The 20451-nt window shown below is 40.1% G+C and overlaps 1 protein-coding gene across 1 annotated transcript; it reads right to left on the bottom strand.

Moving 5' to 3' along the window:
* Nucleotides 1-6504: 6504 nt before the first annotated feature.
* Nucleotides 6505-17676, bottom strand: tm4sf5 (transmembrane 4 L six family member 5). Its single transcript, XM_085154757.1, has 5 exons — nt 17283-17676; nt 16194-16274; nt 14394-14536; nt 11874-12066; nt 6505-9143 (listed from the first exon to the last, which is right to left on the bottom strand). Exons 1-5 carry the CDS (start codon nt 17454-17456, stop codon nt 9126-9128), a joined length of 609 nt encoding a protein of 202 aa, XP_085010883.1. The 5' UTR covers nt 17457-17676; the 3' UTR covers nt 6505-9125.
* Nucleotides 17677-20451: the final 2775 nt, after the last annotated feature.

The raw sequence follows: 20451 nt of genomic DNA, 5'->3' as shown, positions 1-20451 counted from the left end.
TGCCCCCAAAACATTCACAATATATATTGTTAAGGTCTTCCTGAGAGTCTGCACAGTAATAAAGACCGTGGATTTTGCCCTTTAGATACAGGTAAATAGTGATTTCAGGGAATAAAGGCTTGGCCAGATGTTTGTACCTCGTCACAGTCCAAATGAGTCACGTGGAGTCAGTTGCAGCCAGCTCAGATTTTGTTGCACACATTTAAAGTCTGTGCCAGCACAGGCAGCTAAAAATGATTTTTATATAACTTTGCAAACAGTTTTGTTGTCACTCCTGAACAAGAATGACCAGCTGTATATCAGGTAGGAACAAATGGACAACGCGAATCTCGCTACATGCTTTTTTTCCTGGCTTCTATTTAAGGCTTATCAAAGGCAGTGCTCTGGCTGCAGTGATTTGATCTGGTGGAAATTTACCCAGATGAGTTCTTAGAGTGAGTCTGAGCCCGCTGCCCAGAAATCACCCAGGAAGTAGTTAGTGAAACAAGAGGCATGCTTTCTAAAACTTGTTCTTCCACTGTGAATGAGGAATTACACATAATTCAACTTTGTTCAGTACAATGCCTTAATAGTTCATTAGAGGACTATAAATTGTCTTGTTTTTTACTGGAAATCACAGAGTTATTTTGAAGAGCATTTCTATTTTCATATAAACCTTTAGGTCACCTTAGTGGGACTTCAACCTTAACATCATCTGCTACATTGAGCTCAAAGCACCAGAGGTTTCTAATGGTTAAGTGGGTGACGTTTGCTGATTGATTCTGAGTATCTGAGTGTTTTCAACACTTTCCAATTGTCTTCTTACTTTTATTTTAGAGCACTGATTGTCAAAACAGCTCTTAAAGACAAAAACCTGGAATGGATTGAAGACTTAAATGAGCCAAATATGTATTTTGGACTGACAGTGAAGCTGCTCTTTAACAGTCTGTCTCCATGAGTTAAAGTCCGCGTTGTGGTCTTAATGGCAGCTCTGAAATCGGTGTCGTTTGTGAGGTACTCATACAGTACGTGCAAATGCACACTCACGCTTACAGATTTACACCTGTGGATGTGGGTGAAGGACAGACGTGGTTCAGTGGGACATTTTCTCTAATTTTAAATCTGCTCTGTGAATGATTAACAGCAGGTCAGCAGACCAGAACTATCATGTTAAATCAGACATGCTTAAACAGCTGTATCAATCAGGCAAGTATTTGCTCTGACTTGCTGTTCTTAGTGGAGTTATTGACATTTTAATAGCTTAAAAACTCCATTTCCTTTTTTTGTTCGGCAGATTCTAAACTTGCACCGAAGTGATCCCTCTGCAATGTCACCTCTGTGCGTTCACACACTCTTTCCTATCCTTGTAAGGTGACAAGTGTCCCTGCCAGTCTGCTGGTGGCCTGAATATGATTACGAGGCAACAGTGTGTCGCTTCCTGTGAGTCCATGTGCAGCTTCAGATGTCAGGAGCTATACCACACCCACTGTCCCACTGGCCTCAAGTACATTTATGATATCAGGCACTGTCAGCTGGGAGGGGGGGGGGGGTTACCTGAGGAGCAAGACGAAGCACTGTCGTACTATTGACACAACCAGTGGCTGAAAGGAGGACGTGAATGGAAAGGGCGATGACAGAAGTGTGCGTAAAAGCCTTCTAATCAGCAAAGGGGAAAGTCCTCACGCTGCAGAGATGCATCCTGTTGTGCAGGCGACTATGGAAAACAGCACTTTAGCTCTCTTGATGCGCAACCTTTTTCCTGGGCTAAATGGACCATTTCAAGTGTTACTGTATACAACAGGATGTTTATTTTGTAAATGGTGATCTCCTTATAGTCAAAAAGAAGGATAAATAAGATTATGCCTCACCATATGACTGACAAGAAGCTTATTCACAGAAAGAAGTCGCTTTGGTCAAACTAATTTTACACCCCTAGTGTCTGTAAAGCTGTTGTTACTGGAAAACAATGAGTGTCATTCAGTATTTCCTCTAGTTGAGTGAAAATATAAGAAAAACATTCATGCTTGTTTGAATTATACAGTTATGTCCTGTTTTTTTTTTTATCCTTTTTTTTGTCCCAGAGTGTAAAGTCGTGTGAAGACCAAAGTTTTCACACGAATCAGTGCAGTTCGGTGAAAAACCAAGTCCAACCTTACTGCTTCCAAAGGAATCAAGACGGTACTTGTGAGCTAGGTGTTGCTATTTATTATCAGGAAGTTTGACTATTTCCATAAAAGTTAAAGTTTGGACAGTTTTCTTGTTTGAAGCATTTTGCGTTAATGCAATAGCGCAAAAGTCCCAGCAATTATATCCCAAAGCATGCAGTCCTCTGAGAAACTGCAAAAGGACTCTACAGCCCTCAGTTAGCATGTTACATGTTTGTGACAGTGCAATTAGAAAAGTACTGAACAACGATGGTTTGTTTGGATACGCCGTCAGAAGAAAGCGTCTTCTCTCTATGTCTGTGAAGCTTTTCAGTCATCCAGGACATCGTAGTCTAAGGATCTTGGAAAGAAAGTCTGTACTTCTTTAAGTTTCTTGAAGACGTTTCACCTCTTCTCTCTAAAGAAAAACATGGCAGCAGAGATTGGGTTTGCAAAGTTAATTCTGAAATCACCAGACTGCTGCAGCAATGTCCTTTGGACAGATGGGACCAAAGTGGAGATGTTGGAGCATAATGCACAGCACCATGTTTGGTAAAATCCAAACAGAGGATACCAACTGTGAAGCATGGTGCTGGAGGGCTGAGCATTTGGACTTGATTTTCAGCCACAGGGCTCGGGTAGTTTGCAGTCATTGAATCGACACTAGAGTCAAAGGTGAGGTCGACAGCTAAGCCTTGACCTAAATTGGCTCATGCAACAGGATAATGATGACAAGGACAACAGAACAGAATGACTGAAAAGAATCGAGGTGCTGCAAGGCCTCAGTCAAAGTCCAGACTCAAATGCTGCGGTGGGACCTTAAGAGAGCTGTGCGTGTATACATGCTTGATAAGCTCAGTGAACTGAAGCAATGCTGCAAAGAAAAGTGGGACATTTTCTGTGATAAAGTGACACAGAAAATGATTATTGCAAGTTATGGGTGCTAAAGGTGGTTCAAGGGAAACTACTGAGTCATAGGGTGCACTTAGTTTTTCACAGAACTGCATAGAGTTTTTCACATAATTGTGCATGACTGGATAGTATTTAATTTAAAAGGCTTAGAGAGCGTTGTCTTGTTTTAAAGGTACTGTTCAAAGTATCAAATGGAAAAAGGAAAAACTTTAAAATACAAGCACATATTTTTTTAATTTCATGATTATAATAGAAGGATCAATATCTATGCCATTAGTCACTGCAATCTATGGACAAGCGCTGCAAATTACCTATAAATGTACTTATACGTCAGTTACTCTTAACCCTCATGCAGAAAAGCCCCACTTCAGGTTGTGTTGTTGATTTGTATTACCCTAATTCTCCTTCTATTATGCTGTTAGAGAAGGTCATGGAGCAGAGAATGGGGGTTTAATAGAGTTGTTGGATGAGGAGGACAGGCTGTGTGTGTCAGTGTGTGTATAATGACATTAGCATCTAGGATAATGTCATTCTGCAGACAAATCCAGGGCAGATAAGATGTGCAAAGCCACTGTGTTTGTTTTCGTCACTGATTGTTGTGAGAATTTTGAACACTAACTAAAATGCTGTCATTGCAGGTTTAAACCAGTCTAGTCTTCTCTGGATATTTTCTGCTCCCCTCCCCTTACCCCTCCCCCCCCCCCCTTGTTGTCCCCTCCCTCAGACTCACACACACCCACAGTTTAATTTTCTAGTATTTTGGTGTGTGTGTCTGTGGAACCGGTGCTGACTGGCTGAGGTCGCTCGCGGCTGGTTCCTGCCCCCCACCCTCCTCCTATACGCCTGTCCTCTCTGTGGTCTGTACATTGAGTTATTTATCTCCTGCTGTTGTTTCTACGTAAACAAGACGTACACATGTTTCACATAGTGAGCTCATTAAAGGAGGCGTATCCTGCACAGCATGCAAATGAGTAGATAATTCTCCTGCAGGGCAAAGAGCACCATGCTGTCTTCTGCAGCCTCTTAAAGAGCGTGTACTTTGATATTAAATAGGTTTAAAAGGTCTGAAAGCTGAGGATTCCCTGTTCAATATGATTACAAAAGCAAAGGAAGATAGAAAAAAAAGCTGACATTAAACAAAAAAAATGGGGGCTATTTGGGAAATTGCAGAACAGATAGGGAGGTTCCTCCCAGGGCTGTAAGTTCTAGATAAGGGAATTGTTTTATTCCCAGTTTGCTATAAAAACAAAACACATTAAAAGTCAGCTAACATTTACTCCACCAAGCATGCTCCTGGAACTTTCCTTTTTCCTTTTCAACTGGTTTGTTTTGATTTTGTACTTTAGCCCATAAGAACCTACGCCCTTTTACACATTTAGAAAAGTTCCTGTTAAAGTTTCAACATTGACTCTCCCATAGTTTTCCTGACAGTAAAAATGGGTTTGGGCTCTCATGCGTTAGATTCAACACAGATCACAGTTGTTATGTCGTGATCCACGCTCAGTCGTCCAGGCAGTGACATGCCGGAAGCATTTGTTCAGTCTGGAAGGCTGACAAAACGTTTCTCCCACTGGAAACAAAACGTCCAGTTGAACAGAACCAACTTTATGGGATTGGAACTGTTAATTAATTGTGTAGAGCATTTATAATAGATGTGATGAGAGCATACTAAACTGCACCAAATGGGATGAACGGCAACTGAAATGATTTGATGGGTTTTCCAGGCTGATTATTTATCAGCCGACACATTTCATTAACTAAATGAATTGCAGACGCTTCATCGAACGGGTCAGTAATGATTTAACACCGTCCCAGCAGTGATGAAGAAATCCAGCAATCAGTGTTCTCACAGCATGCAATAGCATTAAAAAATCTCACTATCTGCTCTGTCTCAAGCCACATGTTACTTATATTTTGTTAGGAAAATGAGAAATAGGTGCAATGATTTATTGAAACAAGCGCAAACAGACGTGGAAACACAGTAAATAAGGCAAAACTGAGTTTGTACAATTATAATGAGTTTAAAAGTCAGAGATGACCTTTATTCTCCAACACAGTCTGAACTCAGAGCCAAACATTCGTCTCATTTTTTTATGTAATCTTCAGGAATAGTTCTCCAGGCTTCTTTAAAGACATTCAAATGTTCCTGATTTTGCTGCATCTGCTGCATTTTGAGGCCTACCTCTTCCTTCCTTTTTAGGGTTACAGCGAACACCATGCAGAGATATTCAGTATTATATTCAGCTAATAACTCTCTGAGAATCAAGAAATCCTACTTTATGTCTGTCAAACTGTGTTATCTTTGGTATTTTTCCTTGTGTTGTGTGTAGACACATGAGTTAAGTGCTTTTTGAATGCCCGAGTGACTCAAAAGTTAATGTTAAGTGGTTTAAAGAAACAAACAAACATTCCTCTGGTCTGGTTCAAGGACTGGACTGAAAATGAGTGAAAAAGTACCCAAAGGAAATCTGTGACAGTCCTTCAGAAACCTGAAGACGTATTGCTCAAGAGCACATTAAGAATTACAAGAAAGTCTGGCTCCTGGCAAGAAAATATAAAGAAATGAGGGGGCGAAACCACACTTTTGAACTTCACTGTATATTTTCATAGAGCACTCAAAGTGTTAATATCACAGCTCCTTCATGCAGAGTGGAGCACAGACTGTCAGGTTTGCCTTGAAGCAATGGTGCAAACGGGCAAAGTGACACTGTGTCTTGTTGCTAATGCACATTATCACATCTCATAATAACACACTTCCCACTAACACGGGTGTCAGCATCTGCAGACACTTTGAAACTAACATGACTCAGACAAAAAGTCTTCATGTCTGGATACCTGACGGGTGAGTTTTTATTGTGATTGTTCTTGACAAAGTGAGTTTGTTCTGATTAATAAACAGTTCAAATTTGGATTTTAAGATCTGTTGATTTTGGAGATGCTGAGCGAGCCGCTGAATGTGCCTCACTGTCTGCTTTGTGGCTCTGCGTCTGCTATTAGTGGTTGCCATAATGACCGGGTGGTGGACAGCGCTGAGTTATCAGGTACGTGCGTCTGAGCTGAAATTTGTGTTTGGCCAGTGACTGCAGGATGAGGTCTACTTTCAGATTAAGCCACGGTGTGTGGGTGTGTTGAAGAGCTCTCCACCAAGAAACAAGCGGGAGAAGCAGGAGAGAAGAGTACACAGCTGCACAAACAGCAGGTTAGTTCAATGTTTCTGGGAACGGCCAGATCTGCTTCGATGTCCCGTTTCCCTCCTGGCTCAAGCTGAGGGGAACAAAACAAAAGAATTTTATGCTCAAATGACCAGCCTGCCTCTTTTCCCCTCAGAGATGTGTGCACGTACGCCATTAAATGGATCTTTCTTTGCTTCTCTGGATTCTTTCACTGGGGCTCCGATTTGCATGAAAACTGGCAGAGAGCAGGGGCCCCTTCCTCTCTTCTCCCCTTCCCCTCATTCTTTTATCCCAAAATCGGTCACACTTTGTGCGCTGACATTATGCAAGAGAGCAGCACAGCACCGGACACTCAGTCAGCTAAGATTTGGCTCAAAGCGTTGGCCAGATCAACGTAACTCCTCCTCCGTGTCCTGGAGGTTTGTGGAGACAAAAACACGTTGAGAATAATTTTGTGCTTCAGTTTTGCAACAAAGGAGCAGAGTCATGATTCAATCTGTGGCACACATGGACTTAAATCTCCCCAGAGATGGAACTAAGAAAAGAGACATCATTACTGAGGAAATCAGGCCACTGAAGCAGTTTAAATTCATTTATCTCTGCTGCCAAAGGGGCTCAGCCTACCTTACAGATACAGCTTTGGGTTATTTGGCATGTCCTAAGAGAGCGTGTCTATATTTACCTGGGTGCAGTCTCCCAACAGGCTTTTACCTTGAAAGTTAGGTAACAATTACCACGAAGCTGCTCCAGGCAGCAAAAGATTACGAGCTTAACCTGCACCTACACTAACAAGCGCTCCTGCAGACTGTGTACATCTGCAGTGTTCCCAGTGTCCACAGGGGGCGTTCTGACCTTTGGCCTTGTGTCTAATCAAAATAATCTCGTTACAGCTGGTTCTCTCACTACACAGGAACAGGATGAGTAATTTACAGAGTTGCTAACTCTGATGTGTTCAAGTTCTTCTGGATAATCAGAGTTAACTGGTGACACAGTGCAGAGACTTCTGTTACAGCTCTGTGTGGGTGTTTACTGCGCAGTCACATTGTGAGGGCATGACTGAGTTTTTGGAGATAAGAAAGAAGTCTGTAACAAATAGTAGGGTTTAATACTGGGGTAAAATCGGCTGCAGGTTAAGATTTCAGATTCATTTTTCATTATTGACCACATGCAGCCAAGTTTGATCTTAGGCGGACCAGACCAGTGAAAATCCTCTGTCAGCGTAAAGATTGTTGCTTTGGGCTTAAGCTGTAAGAAATAAATGTGTAAAAGTCATGTTAGCTCAGAACTCTGACTGTCCTGAAATTAGACAACAGGAAATGTTTGATAGTTAAAAGCATTTCCTCTTTTTGTTTTTTTATGGGGAACCCTGTAAAAATCATAAATATCTATAGGAGAAAGTGAAAAAAATGAACTTTCTTCTAAATGTTTATCTATTAATTTTATTTTGGTGAGGTATGAATGGCCATCGGGGGAAGGTAGAAGTGCTGTAAAACCTGTGAAAATACAATTAAAATGTATCCTTCGTTTACATATTCCAAAGTTATCCTTTGGACCAGACTTGAGTCTTTGGCAGCTGATTCTTATGTTCAGAGTCACAGTTCAGCCCTGTAAAGTGAGGGAGATGCCACTGTGTGGGAAGGATGCCACATAACTAATACTCTCCAGTTTTATAAAATAACTACATATGCACCTTTAACACATTTAAGTAGTTGTTTTTGGGGGGTAGGGGTTAGATGCACATTTTAAAGGCCAAAGAGATTAAAGAAAACATCTGGCACAAATAGCTCATAGTAACAAAAGTGCAGAGGATACAGTAGAGACTGCAGGCACAGGCAGCAGCTGCTGAACAATTACAACATGTGGTGTTGGACATGCAGGTACAGCAACAATTCCACTGACACTTGTATAAAAAACAAACACATGGTCATGGGCACAGAGCTGGAGTCAGATGATGAGTAACAGGTTACAGTGGATCTGTGATCTATATGTGATGCTGCTGTGGATGCCCATTTCACACACGGTGAGGTTGATTCACCTTTTAGTCTTCATTTGGATCCACATGATGTTGCAGATGATGGATGTTACTGATACGGTCATCTCAGGCACAGAATTCACAACCAGCACGTCCAAGGTAACATCTTTATATTACTGTGCGTATATAGATGTTTGCATCCTGAAATATGTGTTAATGCTGCTGTGAGAGCTGTATCTGCTGTAGCAATGCTCCACACACAGTGTATAAAGGCTTGTGTTAGTTCTGTGTAATAGCTCATAATTTGGGTGTGGGTTATAATCATAGCAGGGAACCATTATTACAGTTCAGATTGGCAACAGCCACCGGATTGGTGATAAATGTAGTACCATAGGCTCGTGCACAAGTTGTTGTTAGACGAAATGTCTGAAAGTCTTTGTAATAGTGATGGCGTGGTTTAAAAGTACTCAACCATGGGGTCTGACACCTTTCTGAAACAATCTCTTACTGATAATGAGGCTTAGTAAAGCAGCACTCCTCTAGATGAAGTGTTGAGCGCTGCTATGTAACGAAGAGCAAATCCAGCGTAATTTAAAAATATGCTGCCTTTATTTTTTAAATTTGATCACATTTTCACATTTACCTGGTATACAATGTAAGCCCACATCAAACAGTTGGTTACAATTTATTCATATCCGTCCTGCGTTGATTCCTCAGCACAGGAATTACTCCTTATTTCATAAATTATTTCAGTTAAAGGAATTAAGTCGGGAGATACAAACAAGAAGATTGCAATTCACAAAATAATGGAGTTTGGTTCTGACACATTCTGGAAAGAGGAAACAAAAGCGAGTCGATGAGCTTCTTCGCAGAAGTGGCACCAATGGAGAAAAGCGTGGGAGTCCTTTTGGAGGCCGGTCACAGCAGGATTTTTCTTCTTCACCCTTACAGTCCGCTTTCATCCTGCAGCAGGACAAACATCACATGTTCAGTTGACATATTGGACAGGACGCCGGCTCTCAAATGACTAACAGGGGTGTTAATAAACTGGAGAACCGTGTTAATATGTAGACATCTGATGATACAGTTCACATGTGAACATGGACGTTGGGGTGAAGTTTCCACCAAAGCACATTGCTGCATACTTTGGATATAATGTCTAAAGATAAGTAGAAGGACGCAGGTCATCAGTAGATGTTTAACCGTGCGCTAAATGTGAGCTTAATCTTTAGCGTGTGGATTTGTCTTGTCGTTCGTACAGTTCATGTTGGTGTTTATGAATTTTGACTTTTACCGTGTTCTGTCAAGCTGCTGGTTTACTTATTGCACCTTCATGGAAAGAAATCTGTCACTGCTTTTACATCATGTATTTTTTTAGTAATTCTTTTAGCTGCTGCATCAAGAGGAAGGTATTGGAAAATGTTATCTGAAATATCTGAGACATGGGAATGTTTTTATGACCTTAAAGGTTTTTGTTTAAACTAACTCTTTATTGGTGTTTGGTGTTTTAGCTTTAGATTTCTTTGTGCAAGTTTGGATTTTTATGGTACATGCACTCATTGCACTTTTGGGAAAATGTGCTTATTTGTGAATTTGCACTACAAATACGCCCTGCCAGGCAAAGTAAACAGTCTTCCAGCCAACCCAGGTGGCCTTGCATGGAATGGGAAGGAACAGACTAAACACAGTCATTATCAAGGTGTTTTGTTCAGCTCCGGCCTTGTAGCTGGCGCCGAGAGGGTATCCACATGAAGTGATGTTATTTTTTTTACTTTAGTGCGAACAACTCATATGAATTTCAAAGCAGTTCTACAGTCCAACACTGGTCTCTCAATCTCCCGTTGGAGAGCCGCGAGCTTCGCCATACTTGCGTTCTGTGATGTTGTCATTTCTTGTGCTCAAGGAGCCGATTTCTGAGAACTCACGGCAGTGTGCCTCCCCGAGATGTCATCCAATTTTGCGCCCAGAGATGTTATTCCGGGCTAGCCCTTCCGAGATGTATCCAGTCTGCAGTCAGAGATCTTATTCTGAGTATTCACAGCAGCTGTAGCTTCTCCAAGATCTTATCCGTGCTGACTCAATGAGCCCATTTTGAGAAACTCATGCCTCTCCCATCGTTCCAATCCCAGCGGGCAGCCTTGTGGGGGTTTGAACAGCCGGTTCCACTTTCTTAATTCTTCGATAAGTCAGGGCCAAGCCAGCTCCGATCAGCCAGAACCCTGTTACCATGGTTCCAAATAGGTAGATATCTTCAGCAGTCAGGCTCACCCAAGCCCAAACTTCTCGTTGAGAAAGGGGTGTCAATTGCATTTAGGGACCAGTTGATCCAATCCATAATTCCTCTTTTAGGTTTTAGAGAACAGACTGTGAGAGAATGTTCCAGGGAAAATACAAAAAAAACCCACGAGACTAGACAAGGACATAAGCAGGGAAGATAACGGAGAGGAGAAAAAGTGCGTCCTCCTCCTCCAAGAGCCAAAGAAGAAGCACATTATGTCTCATATCAATCAATCATTCAATTTGTACATCAGCCATAAACTGCTGATGTATTGAAAAGGTTACCAGATAGTTAGACGACCATTTTTGCACTCGAGTTTTGCATTTTGGCTGTTTTTGAAATCATTTGTAATTACATTTGGATGTGAGGATGGTTTAGGTTAGTGAAATAATGCATCGTGCACTACTGTGAAATGAATTTGTCTACTGAGCACAGCCCTGAAACAAAGTGTATAATGTGCTCACTCCTTGAAGTATCTTTTAGAACTAAACAAGCGAGAGGCGGGTGTGACTGAGAACCAGAGGGCCTGTGGTGCCTGCTGTTCCCACATGGTAGGAGCTTGAGCACCTATTTTCTGAAGCAGCGGTGTCAAACCCAGCTTACAGTGGAGAAAAAATTCTGTAATCTCATTGTTCAGACTGTCTTGTAATTATAAACCAGAAAGCTTTTGTTAATTTACAATTTTGTTTTCTTTCCTGAATATCTGACGCTCATGCTCTGAATCACAACCTGCTTTATCAGCTATTTTACCCTACACAGGAACATAATTTATACAAATTAATTATTAATTGAAAAAAGTAAAACAAGCATAAAAAAGGTACTTTTTCTTTATAATATGATTTCTTCGCGCAACCAGAGGAGTCGCCCCCTGCTGGTTATTAGAGGTATTAAGGCTTAGGGCACATATACACTGGCTCCACTTTTTCTTTTCCTAGAGCTTTTATACAGTCTGCGGTCTAAATTAGTTTAATAATACAAAGCATAGATTTTTTTTTTAGACCTTGTTTCCCAAAATGCTTAAAAATTCCTTTAAATTAGTGCTGTTTCCGTCCCCACTGGGAGCCCTTTTCCTATCAACACAGGATCCAAAACTACAAAACTTGTTTTTGTAATCACTGACAGGCTGGATGGAAGTCATGAACCGCAATCCAACAGTTCTAAAGAAATTCAGTCTGGAAGTACAAAATGGCAAACGGCCATAAATGGAGTTGCTGAGAAGAGCTGACTCCAGAGCTGAACCAAACAAGCTACAGCACCTTAGTGAGTCACTACGACTCTCATGTTTGAATAAACTGTTTACAATTTTACTGCCTCGAACGTCTGACCTCTGAGACTCACAAATACACTCAAGTGATTAGAAGGAATTCATCTACCCTCGCCCAGCTCAGGCAGAGGTTTAGGATTCGTTCACTTACGTCTTTGCTGTCCCGACAGTCTCCGCAGATGCATCCCAAACAGCCGTTGATCGCCTGGAGGCCGCAGAGCACAATCTGCAGCAAGCCCATGGCCAGCAGGATGGAGAACAGAACGATGTTCCACAGCACTATGTTTTTAGGGTGCACACATGTAGTCCACATATCCTGGTTTACAAGGTAGCTCCCATTGCCCCTGTGAAGGAGAGGAGCAGTGGAGCATAAGCAGTGACCAGAGCTCGTACTAACAGCATTAATGAAAATATGGATGGGGATGGGGAAGTGAAGAAAAAGCGGTGATGGTGGAAGAGAAGGAGAAAAAAGTGTGAGGTGGAGAAAGAAAGCGAGTTGCAATCAAAAACTTTTCAACCTTACTTATTTACGTAAATATTAAACTAATACTTCTGAGAAATAATATATATTTTCTTTCTTGCTGATATGCTCTCACATCCCCTTAAATCAACACAAAGTCTGGAAACAGGTTAATCCAGTCCAGACAAGAAAAAACAAGTCTATGCCGCAGCTCAAAATCTCACGAACATCTTGTTTTGTTTGAAAAATCGAAGATTGGATATGATATAATTTGATATTTTAGAACATTATTTCATTATTGCTACAATCATGTGAAAAAAAATATTTCACACAGCTCAATAGGACCTGGCTGGAACAACAAATGTAAGCTGCCCAGGTCCAGTGACTGCAAAAGAAGACAAAACCATCACCCCACCACCGCCGTGCCGACAGCTGGTATGAGGTGTTTCTGTTTATATGCTGCGTTTGGTTTTTACCAAATGCAGCATTGTGCATTATGTCCAGACATCGCAAATTTGGTCTCATCTGTCTGAAGGACATTGTTCCAGAAGGCTCGTTCAGATGCAGCTTTGCAACCCTAAGTAGTGCTGGGATGCTCTTTTTACGGGAAGAGGCTTTGAGCTTGGGTTTTTCACAGAACTGCATTTTGTTACAGGCTCAACAGCGAGGGTTAAAAAAAATAATAAGCCAATACAGATTACCAAGAACAGCAGTAAACAGCTGTTCAGTAAACTGAAAATGAGTCACAATGTCCAACTTGCACAGTCTGAACATGCAAAAGTAAGGTTGTGTCCCTGATTTCTCTCTTTGTGACAGCAGCTCATGGGTCGAATTTATATTAGTTAAAGTTTTTCATTGATCAACATCCTGCAGTATCTTTTCTTGAAATTCCCTTTCACATTAAATACTATCACTGCAGGGCAGTGCTTGATCAGCGTTTACTCTGCAGGCAGTAAATATTTATATGTGACATCTTCAAACTTTATTTAAAGGCTGTTGAAGGTTAAAGCTTTCCTTTCCTCTAAACGGCATCACAGAAGTACAGAGTACATTACAAAACAACGAAGTAAACCAAAATACACTGATACGTGAATGAATCATTTCCCTTTTTGCAATCTAGAATTCTGAAAAATTTGTTTCCTCAATTTGATATCTTATCGCAGCCTATTCATAGTGACACAGACAGCCAACACAAAGGCATCTCTCCCAGCCTCCTTCCTTGCAGCAGATATAGAGCATGTCTTATGATCTGAGAGAATCACTTCTTGTTTTTCATATCATCCTTTCAGCACCATTAGAAATATTAAATAGCAAAATAGTTTGGGCTAAAAATTGACAGTTGACAGAACAGAAACGAGAAAGAGGAACTTAAAGTTTTCTGGAGGAAGGACAAGCCCAGGTCACATGTTAATAACCCAACATGTATTGTGTAATCAGACTTGTTTTTCTTAGTTTGCCCTTTAAACTGCTGTCATAACAGACAAGCCTGAATATTAACAACAAGCTCATATTTATTAACAGTTGTCCCAATTGCATGATGGGCCTTTATCACCTGCTTGTAAAATGACTTAGTGGTGACGATCACTTTGGGTGGATGCTTATGTAACCCTTTTAATTCCATCTGAGTATCGATTAATATTGCAAATGTTTAAAAAGGTCAAGAAACACGTGATGGAACATACTGGCTCGCTGTGCCACCTATTGGACTTTAAGAGTATTGCAGGATAGGGGTGAAAGGGGAAGGTGACATAGAGAAGGTGGCACTGATAAAAAGACAGGAAGCTAAGCTGTACATTGGAGGGATAGTGGATATACTGCACAAAGGAAGATGAAGATGCAGTCATCAGGCAGGAGGAAAAGAGGAAGACCTCAGAGGAGGTTCATGGATGTTGTATAGGAGGACATGTTAGAGGGTTGGTGTGACAGAGGGGGATGTTATGGATAGGGTGATACTCTGTGCCAAAATCTAACAAAACCAGCCAAAGGAAGAAAAATAATACAGTAATGATTATATATTTTGGTACTTCTCAAAGAAAGCTAAAGCAGTTAAATATAACTTAAGAGAAAAGAAGAATAACTGAAAAAGGAAATGTATATATTTTATCTGCCTCAAGGGTATCAGTCAAGACTATAATTACTGGCTCAATCTGCTGTTTCAGTGCTTATCAAAAAGTACATTTAAAAATATAATGATGAAGGTGGGACACTCACGTGCCCGTCTCTTTAAAGGGGTACTCCCATTTGCCACTTTCCACCTGGCACTTGGGTCCAACAGCCAACCCAGCTGAGGCGACACTGGTGCAGTAAATCCCACCAAGAACGCCAACGGCGGAGGATATGACCGAGTTCAACATCTAAAAGAAAGATGAGAACATTTAGGTGTTTTTTCACTCATGCAAGAGATTATGAATTATTGTAACTGTACAAGTATGCTTGTTCTTTAGAGAGATTTTTTTAGGTGATCTCTTTGCTGTCAATCATCATTTCTTTCTTTCTTTTTTTAATTTTTCTGGGACAAGTTCATGTTAATTTTACTCAAACTTAATGTGGAAAACAAATGGAAGAAGCCATGAATCACTGTAGGAGACACAGAAGTTTTATGAAGCATACAATATACATATATATATATATATATATAACCTAAATATTTACTGTTAAGGGTTTTGGTATCCATATTGGGGTTTTTTATAAAAGTCCATGAACAGGGCTTTTAAAAAGAGAGAACTTATGTTGCTTAACTTCTATTTCAAAGTGATTTCCTTTTTTGTTTTTTAACTTTTTTTTCCTGAAAACTTGCAGAAATATAAATAATCATGCCCTAAAACTAAAACATTATCAACTCAGGCATGGTGGAGGTTTCTTTTAATAATAAATAAGCAGGTTGACTTAGAGTAAAGCTAAACACAAAAGTTTACTTTATCCTCTGTAGAAAAATTATTAGGTTACTAATTAACTGATATCATGTTTTATGGCTTTTATCCAATATATAAAATATAAACAGTGCTTAAAAATGTATTAAACTGTCAACCAGTGTAAGGTTTAGGCTGCAGTTGCCCTAAATTAACAGTGTTGGCAATAACATTAAAAAAAGTTTCTGTTATAGTGCCTGTAACGGTTAATCTACACCAGTACGAAGAAGCTCTTTAATCAAAACAACATTTTTAATGCTAAAATATAAGTAATTTTGCTATCCAGGAATTTTAAACAGCCAGTTTTGATTACTTGCTAATATAAAAATCTAATGCGTATTTAGATAAATAAAAATATAATTTGTAGCTTTAATCAAGTTTTTTTGCATTAAAAATCAATATTTGTGTTTTCTTGTTTTTATGACAGGTGATCTGATGAATTTACTAACCCCTTTATGCACTGTTGTTGATATCACTGCAAGGTTATCTACCCAAAATAAAAAGGAATGGCAAACTGCACATCTGTGATGTGTTACTGGACAGCGATCACATGGACAGCTCATGCACACAGTGACTTTCTGCCTATGCTTACTCAAAGTTAGCCATTTATGGTCTCAGTTCATATAATTAACCCAGAGGATCGTACTGCCTCCAAAGTTAGCAGCCTTTCAATGCAAACATAAATTTTTTATTTCCCCTTTTCTAAGTGTCAATGACCTAAGATGCTAAAAGTCGAAGCAGTGCATATTTTTAAAAATTGCTGTCTGGTTATTCAGACTTAATGGCTCCTCAGTTCTGTAATTAGCGATGTAGTTCCTAATAATCAAAGAGAAGCGAGGATCTGGAATTCAGATAAAGAGCTGTACTTCTGTAAAACATCTTCAGCAAAACTTTAAATACTTATTGTTTGAAGTACTAATGATTCTCTTTGTCAAGCGCACCTCAAACAGAGCATCTGGGTACATTAATGATCATGCACTAAAGTTTGTCCTTTGGACTTTTATATACCTTTTATTACACATCATTATCAGTGCAGTCTGCCACACACAACAGTATTGTGTAACATGGAAATGCAATAAAGCTTTCAAACGATTTCACTCACCCGGCAGCGGTTGCCACAGCAACCTTTTCCACAGCAACCCTTGCCCCCGGCCCTGATAGCTGAACAGCTTGGACACAGCATCTGACAGGTGCAGAGACGAAACATTACATCTGCTATCAAAAAACTGTTTTTGTTGTTGATGAATTCTCTCAAAAAAACTTTTTTTTTCTATTTCTTTGGGTCCACCCACAGGTTACATACTTATTTGTGTGTGTGCATGTGCACAATTGTGTGTGTGTGTGTGTATGTTCGCTTATCTATCAAACCAAATATTTGTAAATCCTGCATCAAGGTTTACCCAGCAGGCAGCGACATCCCAAAGTTAGACGAAAGGGATCAAACTTCCTGGTCTGAACTGAAATGTTATACTGAAGTACAAAAGATTAAATATTTATGAATTATTTATTGATAGTGATAGCTCACACAATGTCAAGATAGTCCCCTTTTAATAAGGGAAGTGTAATACAATTTAACTACTTTAGCTTCTTTAATAGCATTAAGGAAACTAAAGAAATGAAAGCTGGCAAATGAATGTAAACGCTACAACATTTCTATCTCAATTATAGCAGCATAAATACTTTAGTAATGCATTTAAGTGAATTTATGTATTTTTATTAAAGATCTTTTATATGAGTGGTGTGATTTGGTTACATTCATTATTTATTTTCAGAATGACTCTTCAATGTTTTGGTATCTAAAGCATGTTCATGTACACATAAGCTGAGCTAGAATTTAAAATGTTTACTCAGTGAGTCATAACACATCTTTAAAATAATCCTTAACCATTGTTAAAGGTGCTGCTTTTACTGGTTTTACATATGACAAGTCAAATAATAACATCACGCTGAACCCCAAACCACTAATAGGCTGATAGAGACAAAGAGCCGTGTACTATTAATAAAAATGCTCTAACAAAGCTCTATGCTAATCTAAAAAGGATCATGCAGTAGTAATTCTCAATAAAACTCGATAAACGTAAGCAGTTTAACTTTACTAGTTTACACTACGAAACGTAATGGCTGAAAAACCCAATAAAAATGAGCAATAAAACATTTCACCAGACTCTCTGCGTGGAACTGGTTTACTCACAATCAGGCCTCCTCCGAGGAGCCCCCCCATGAGCCAGACCTCGGTGGAGATCTCGCTGGTCTTCAGTTGCTTCCCGTCGGGGAAGAAGAGCAGCAGGTTGGAGATGATGCAGATGAAGGCTGAAGGCAGCAGGATCAGGCCCACCAGGCGGGCGCACTTTCCTGTACAACACATGGCTTAAGCTTCTTTTATTTCTTTCACTTGGCTGCTCTGTGGATCTGACTCCCCTCTCAAGAGGAAGTCGGTGAAAAGTGCAGGAAACCAAAAAGAGGAGGTGAACGAGAGAGAAAGAGAGAGCGAAAGAGAGCGAGAGAGAGGAGATCACCTGTGGCGGCTCACGCCACGAAACTCAAATACAAGCAGTGACCGTTACAGCGGGGAACAGAGAGGGAACAAAGGCCAGATGTTGGCGTGGGTGCTACCGATCTCTGATGTCAGAGCTGGGCGTCTCCTCACACGTCTTAGATAAAGATGAAAAGTCTTGACGTAGAGACCTATATTTGTAATGTAAAGTTAACCAGAAAAGAAAAGTGAACCACTGATAGACTACATGGAAAGGGGGGGGGGGGGGGGGGGGGGGGGGGGGGGGGGGGGGGGGGGGGGGCTGTGTATGTGTGTGTAATTGTGAGTGTAATTGTGTTTGTTTAGAGAGCTTTATCATTCTCTTAAATGCCCTTTGATACCTGCTGAAGACCTGAGGTCATTACTGCAAAGAGAAACGGGCTTGGCTTACTGTACATCCTGATGAGAGTGTGTCTACCAAGCTTAACGAAACTGGTGGAGCACGGTGTCTTTTGCTTCATCTACCAAATCTAATGTCTAAATCTGATATTAATGCAATCTAGTAAATTAATATTGTGGATGAATGTTCTCTTGGGATTTTGTGGTGATCTGAGAGATCGGTGCATTTAGTCTTAGAGGCTGGGAGAAAACTGCCATCGTTGTATGATTTCACACAGCTCTGAAATGAACAATGTCATGTGAAGCATACTTAAAAACATTATGAAAAGTCAGGACTCGAGCTGATAACATTTTGTAAAGATTTTTGTAATGTTTTTAAGCATTGCAGTAAAGATTTAAACCAAACAGCTCAACACTTGAAACACAACATTTCGCTGCCTTAAGTTTCATCCAACACGAATCATCATTGTTTGCTGACTTGTTTTACTTTAATTTCTTAATTACGTTTTTAAGCTATAGACGGGGTTAATCAGCTCACATTGACTACATTTATAGCATCTGTCAATATAACAAATGATAGTGCCATAAAAGCACATTCCACCATCTGCTCGTATCATTGAAGGGTGTGCTGATAACGATTTTTTCCATGCACCTGATGAATCAATCACTCATTCAGTCACAGAAACAGTACTAAATGTCCAGATCCCTTGGGCTCAGAGTCTGGACAGCATATAAAAAAAGAGAGAAGACAAAAATGTGTACTAGAAATGACTGCGTGGACTCACAACTATGAAAGTATCAGCACTCAGGTCCAACTCCATCACCTGTGATGGTACCTAGGGGGTTTTCGGGGAAGGATGATGCCAAAAAGGCCTGAATCCATCTCAGACCTGCCACCCACCGAAAATATTTGGTGAATGTCAAAATGCAGCATGTATGACAGAGGAGCCCAGGAGATGCTGACACATTTACAATTCTCTATCTCTCAAGAAAGCACTGAACGCACTGTGCTGCATGACGACGATACACCACACTGATAAACATGTCACTATAAAAAGACTATTTGCCCTTGTAAACATGAGCAATAACTCTGAATAAAATGCAGCTGACAAATACAAATCAAAGTTTGATTTATTTTTGAAATAATTAATCATTAATGAAAAGTGCTTGTTGTAAATTCACTGTGTACCAATGACCCAAATTTCCATTTCATTTAAATCTTTCCATTGTACTTAAATAACAAAATTACAGGGACATTTTTTTTTTACATGTAATCAAATTACTTAACGTGGGCATAAATATTTGTGAGTTCATGCCACTTTACAGGAAACGTGTCTCATTCAAAACGAGCAAATAATTTTTCACTAAAAGCAATCTATTCAATTTCAGTTCAGTTTTATTTATATTCCTGTTAAAAATCCCTTTTAACAGAAAGAAACCTCCAGCAGCATTCAGGGTCACCTAATCCAGCAGTAACTATAAGCTGTATCAAAAAAGAAAGTAGAAAAAGTGTCTGTCTCCTAAATCCAAACTGGAAGCTATAATATTTAGATATTAATCTAGAGCAGAAGAACTTATTTTGGAATTAAAAAAATAATAAAACAAATTATAATAATGTGAAGCGCAACTATGACTGTGCATTAAACCGCCACCACATCTCTTTAGAAAACCCTGGACTGCATAGCAAATGTAATTCACACATGAGCAACGTGTATAAGAGACCCACGGAAGCAGAATTTGTACTTTTAGCAAGTGACTGTGTTCTTTTTAATGAACAAACACGTGAGCCGGTGCAGCGGTGTGGTTCACTGAACAGCTCTGCACTACAATGAAAGCCTCTGGCACGGAGAGCTTTGAATACAGAGATGCTTGTTCAAATCATTGTGATGGTTTAACCCACTCATGGAATTTAGGAAAGTTATTGATAACTTTATTTCTAAGTATGCAGGAACACAGATGAACAATAGAGGAAACAACAAATCCTTGCCTCTTCTTCCATCTGTTCAGTTTGGATGCCTTAAATATGTCCGAGCACTAAAACTAGTAAACATGCCCCGCTCTGCCTTACACCACAGCAGCTTTATTCACACTTTCTGGTGATGTAGAACCTCCGAGTGTTTTACTTTGTCTGATTAAAAATTTAAGTGATTCTCATCCCACTTTTCTCGCGAGAAAGTTGCCAAAAGTCAGGTACTCTGCAGTCCTGACATAACGGTCCCAATCTGGTCGATGACGCTGCACCCCTGCCAGCCAATAACGTGAACGGTAAACAGCTGTCACAAAGCCTCCTAGTTTCGCGACCCCCTGGCAGCCGTCGGCAGACCTGAATTAAAATCCACTTGCATTACCATAGTTCATTTCTTTGTCACGGGACAGCGTAGTTGGATAAGGTGACAAAATCCAGAAGCGTCTTCAGCTACAATGACAGGCAAGTGCACCCCTCTCATCCCTCACGGAGTCTCAGCAGCCTCGGGGCTCATTTGTTTAA

This window comes from Neolamprologus multifasciatus, chromosome 3 (genome assembly GCF_963576455.1).
Source record: "Neolamprologus multifasciatus chromosome 3, fNeoMul1.2, whole genome shotgun sequence".
In the NCBI taxonomy this organism is placed as follows: Eukaryota; Metazoa; Chordata; class Actinopteri; order Cichliformes; family Cichlidae; genus Neolamprologus; species Neolamprologus multifasciatus.
This window is presented reverse-complemented; position numbering and strand designations above follow the sequence as displayed.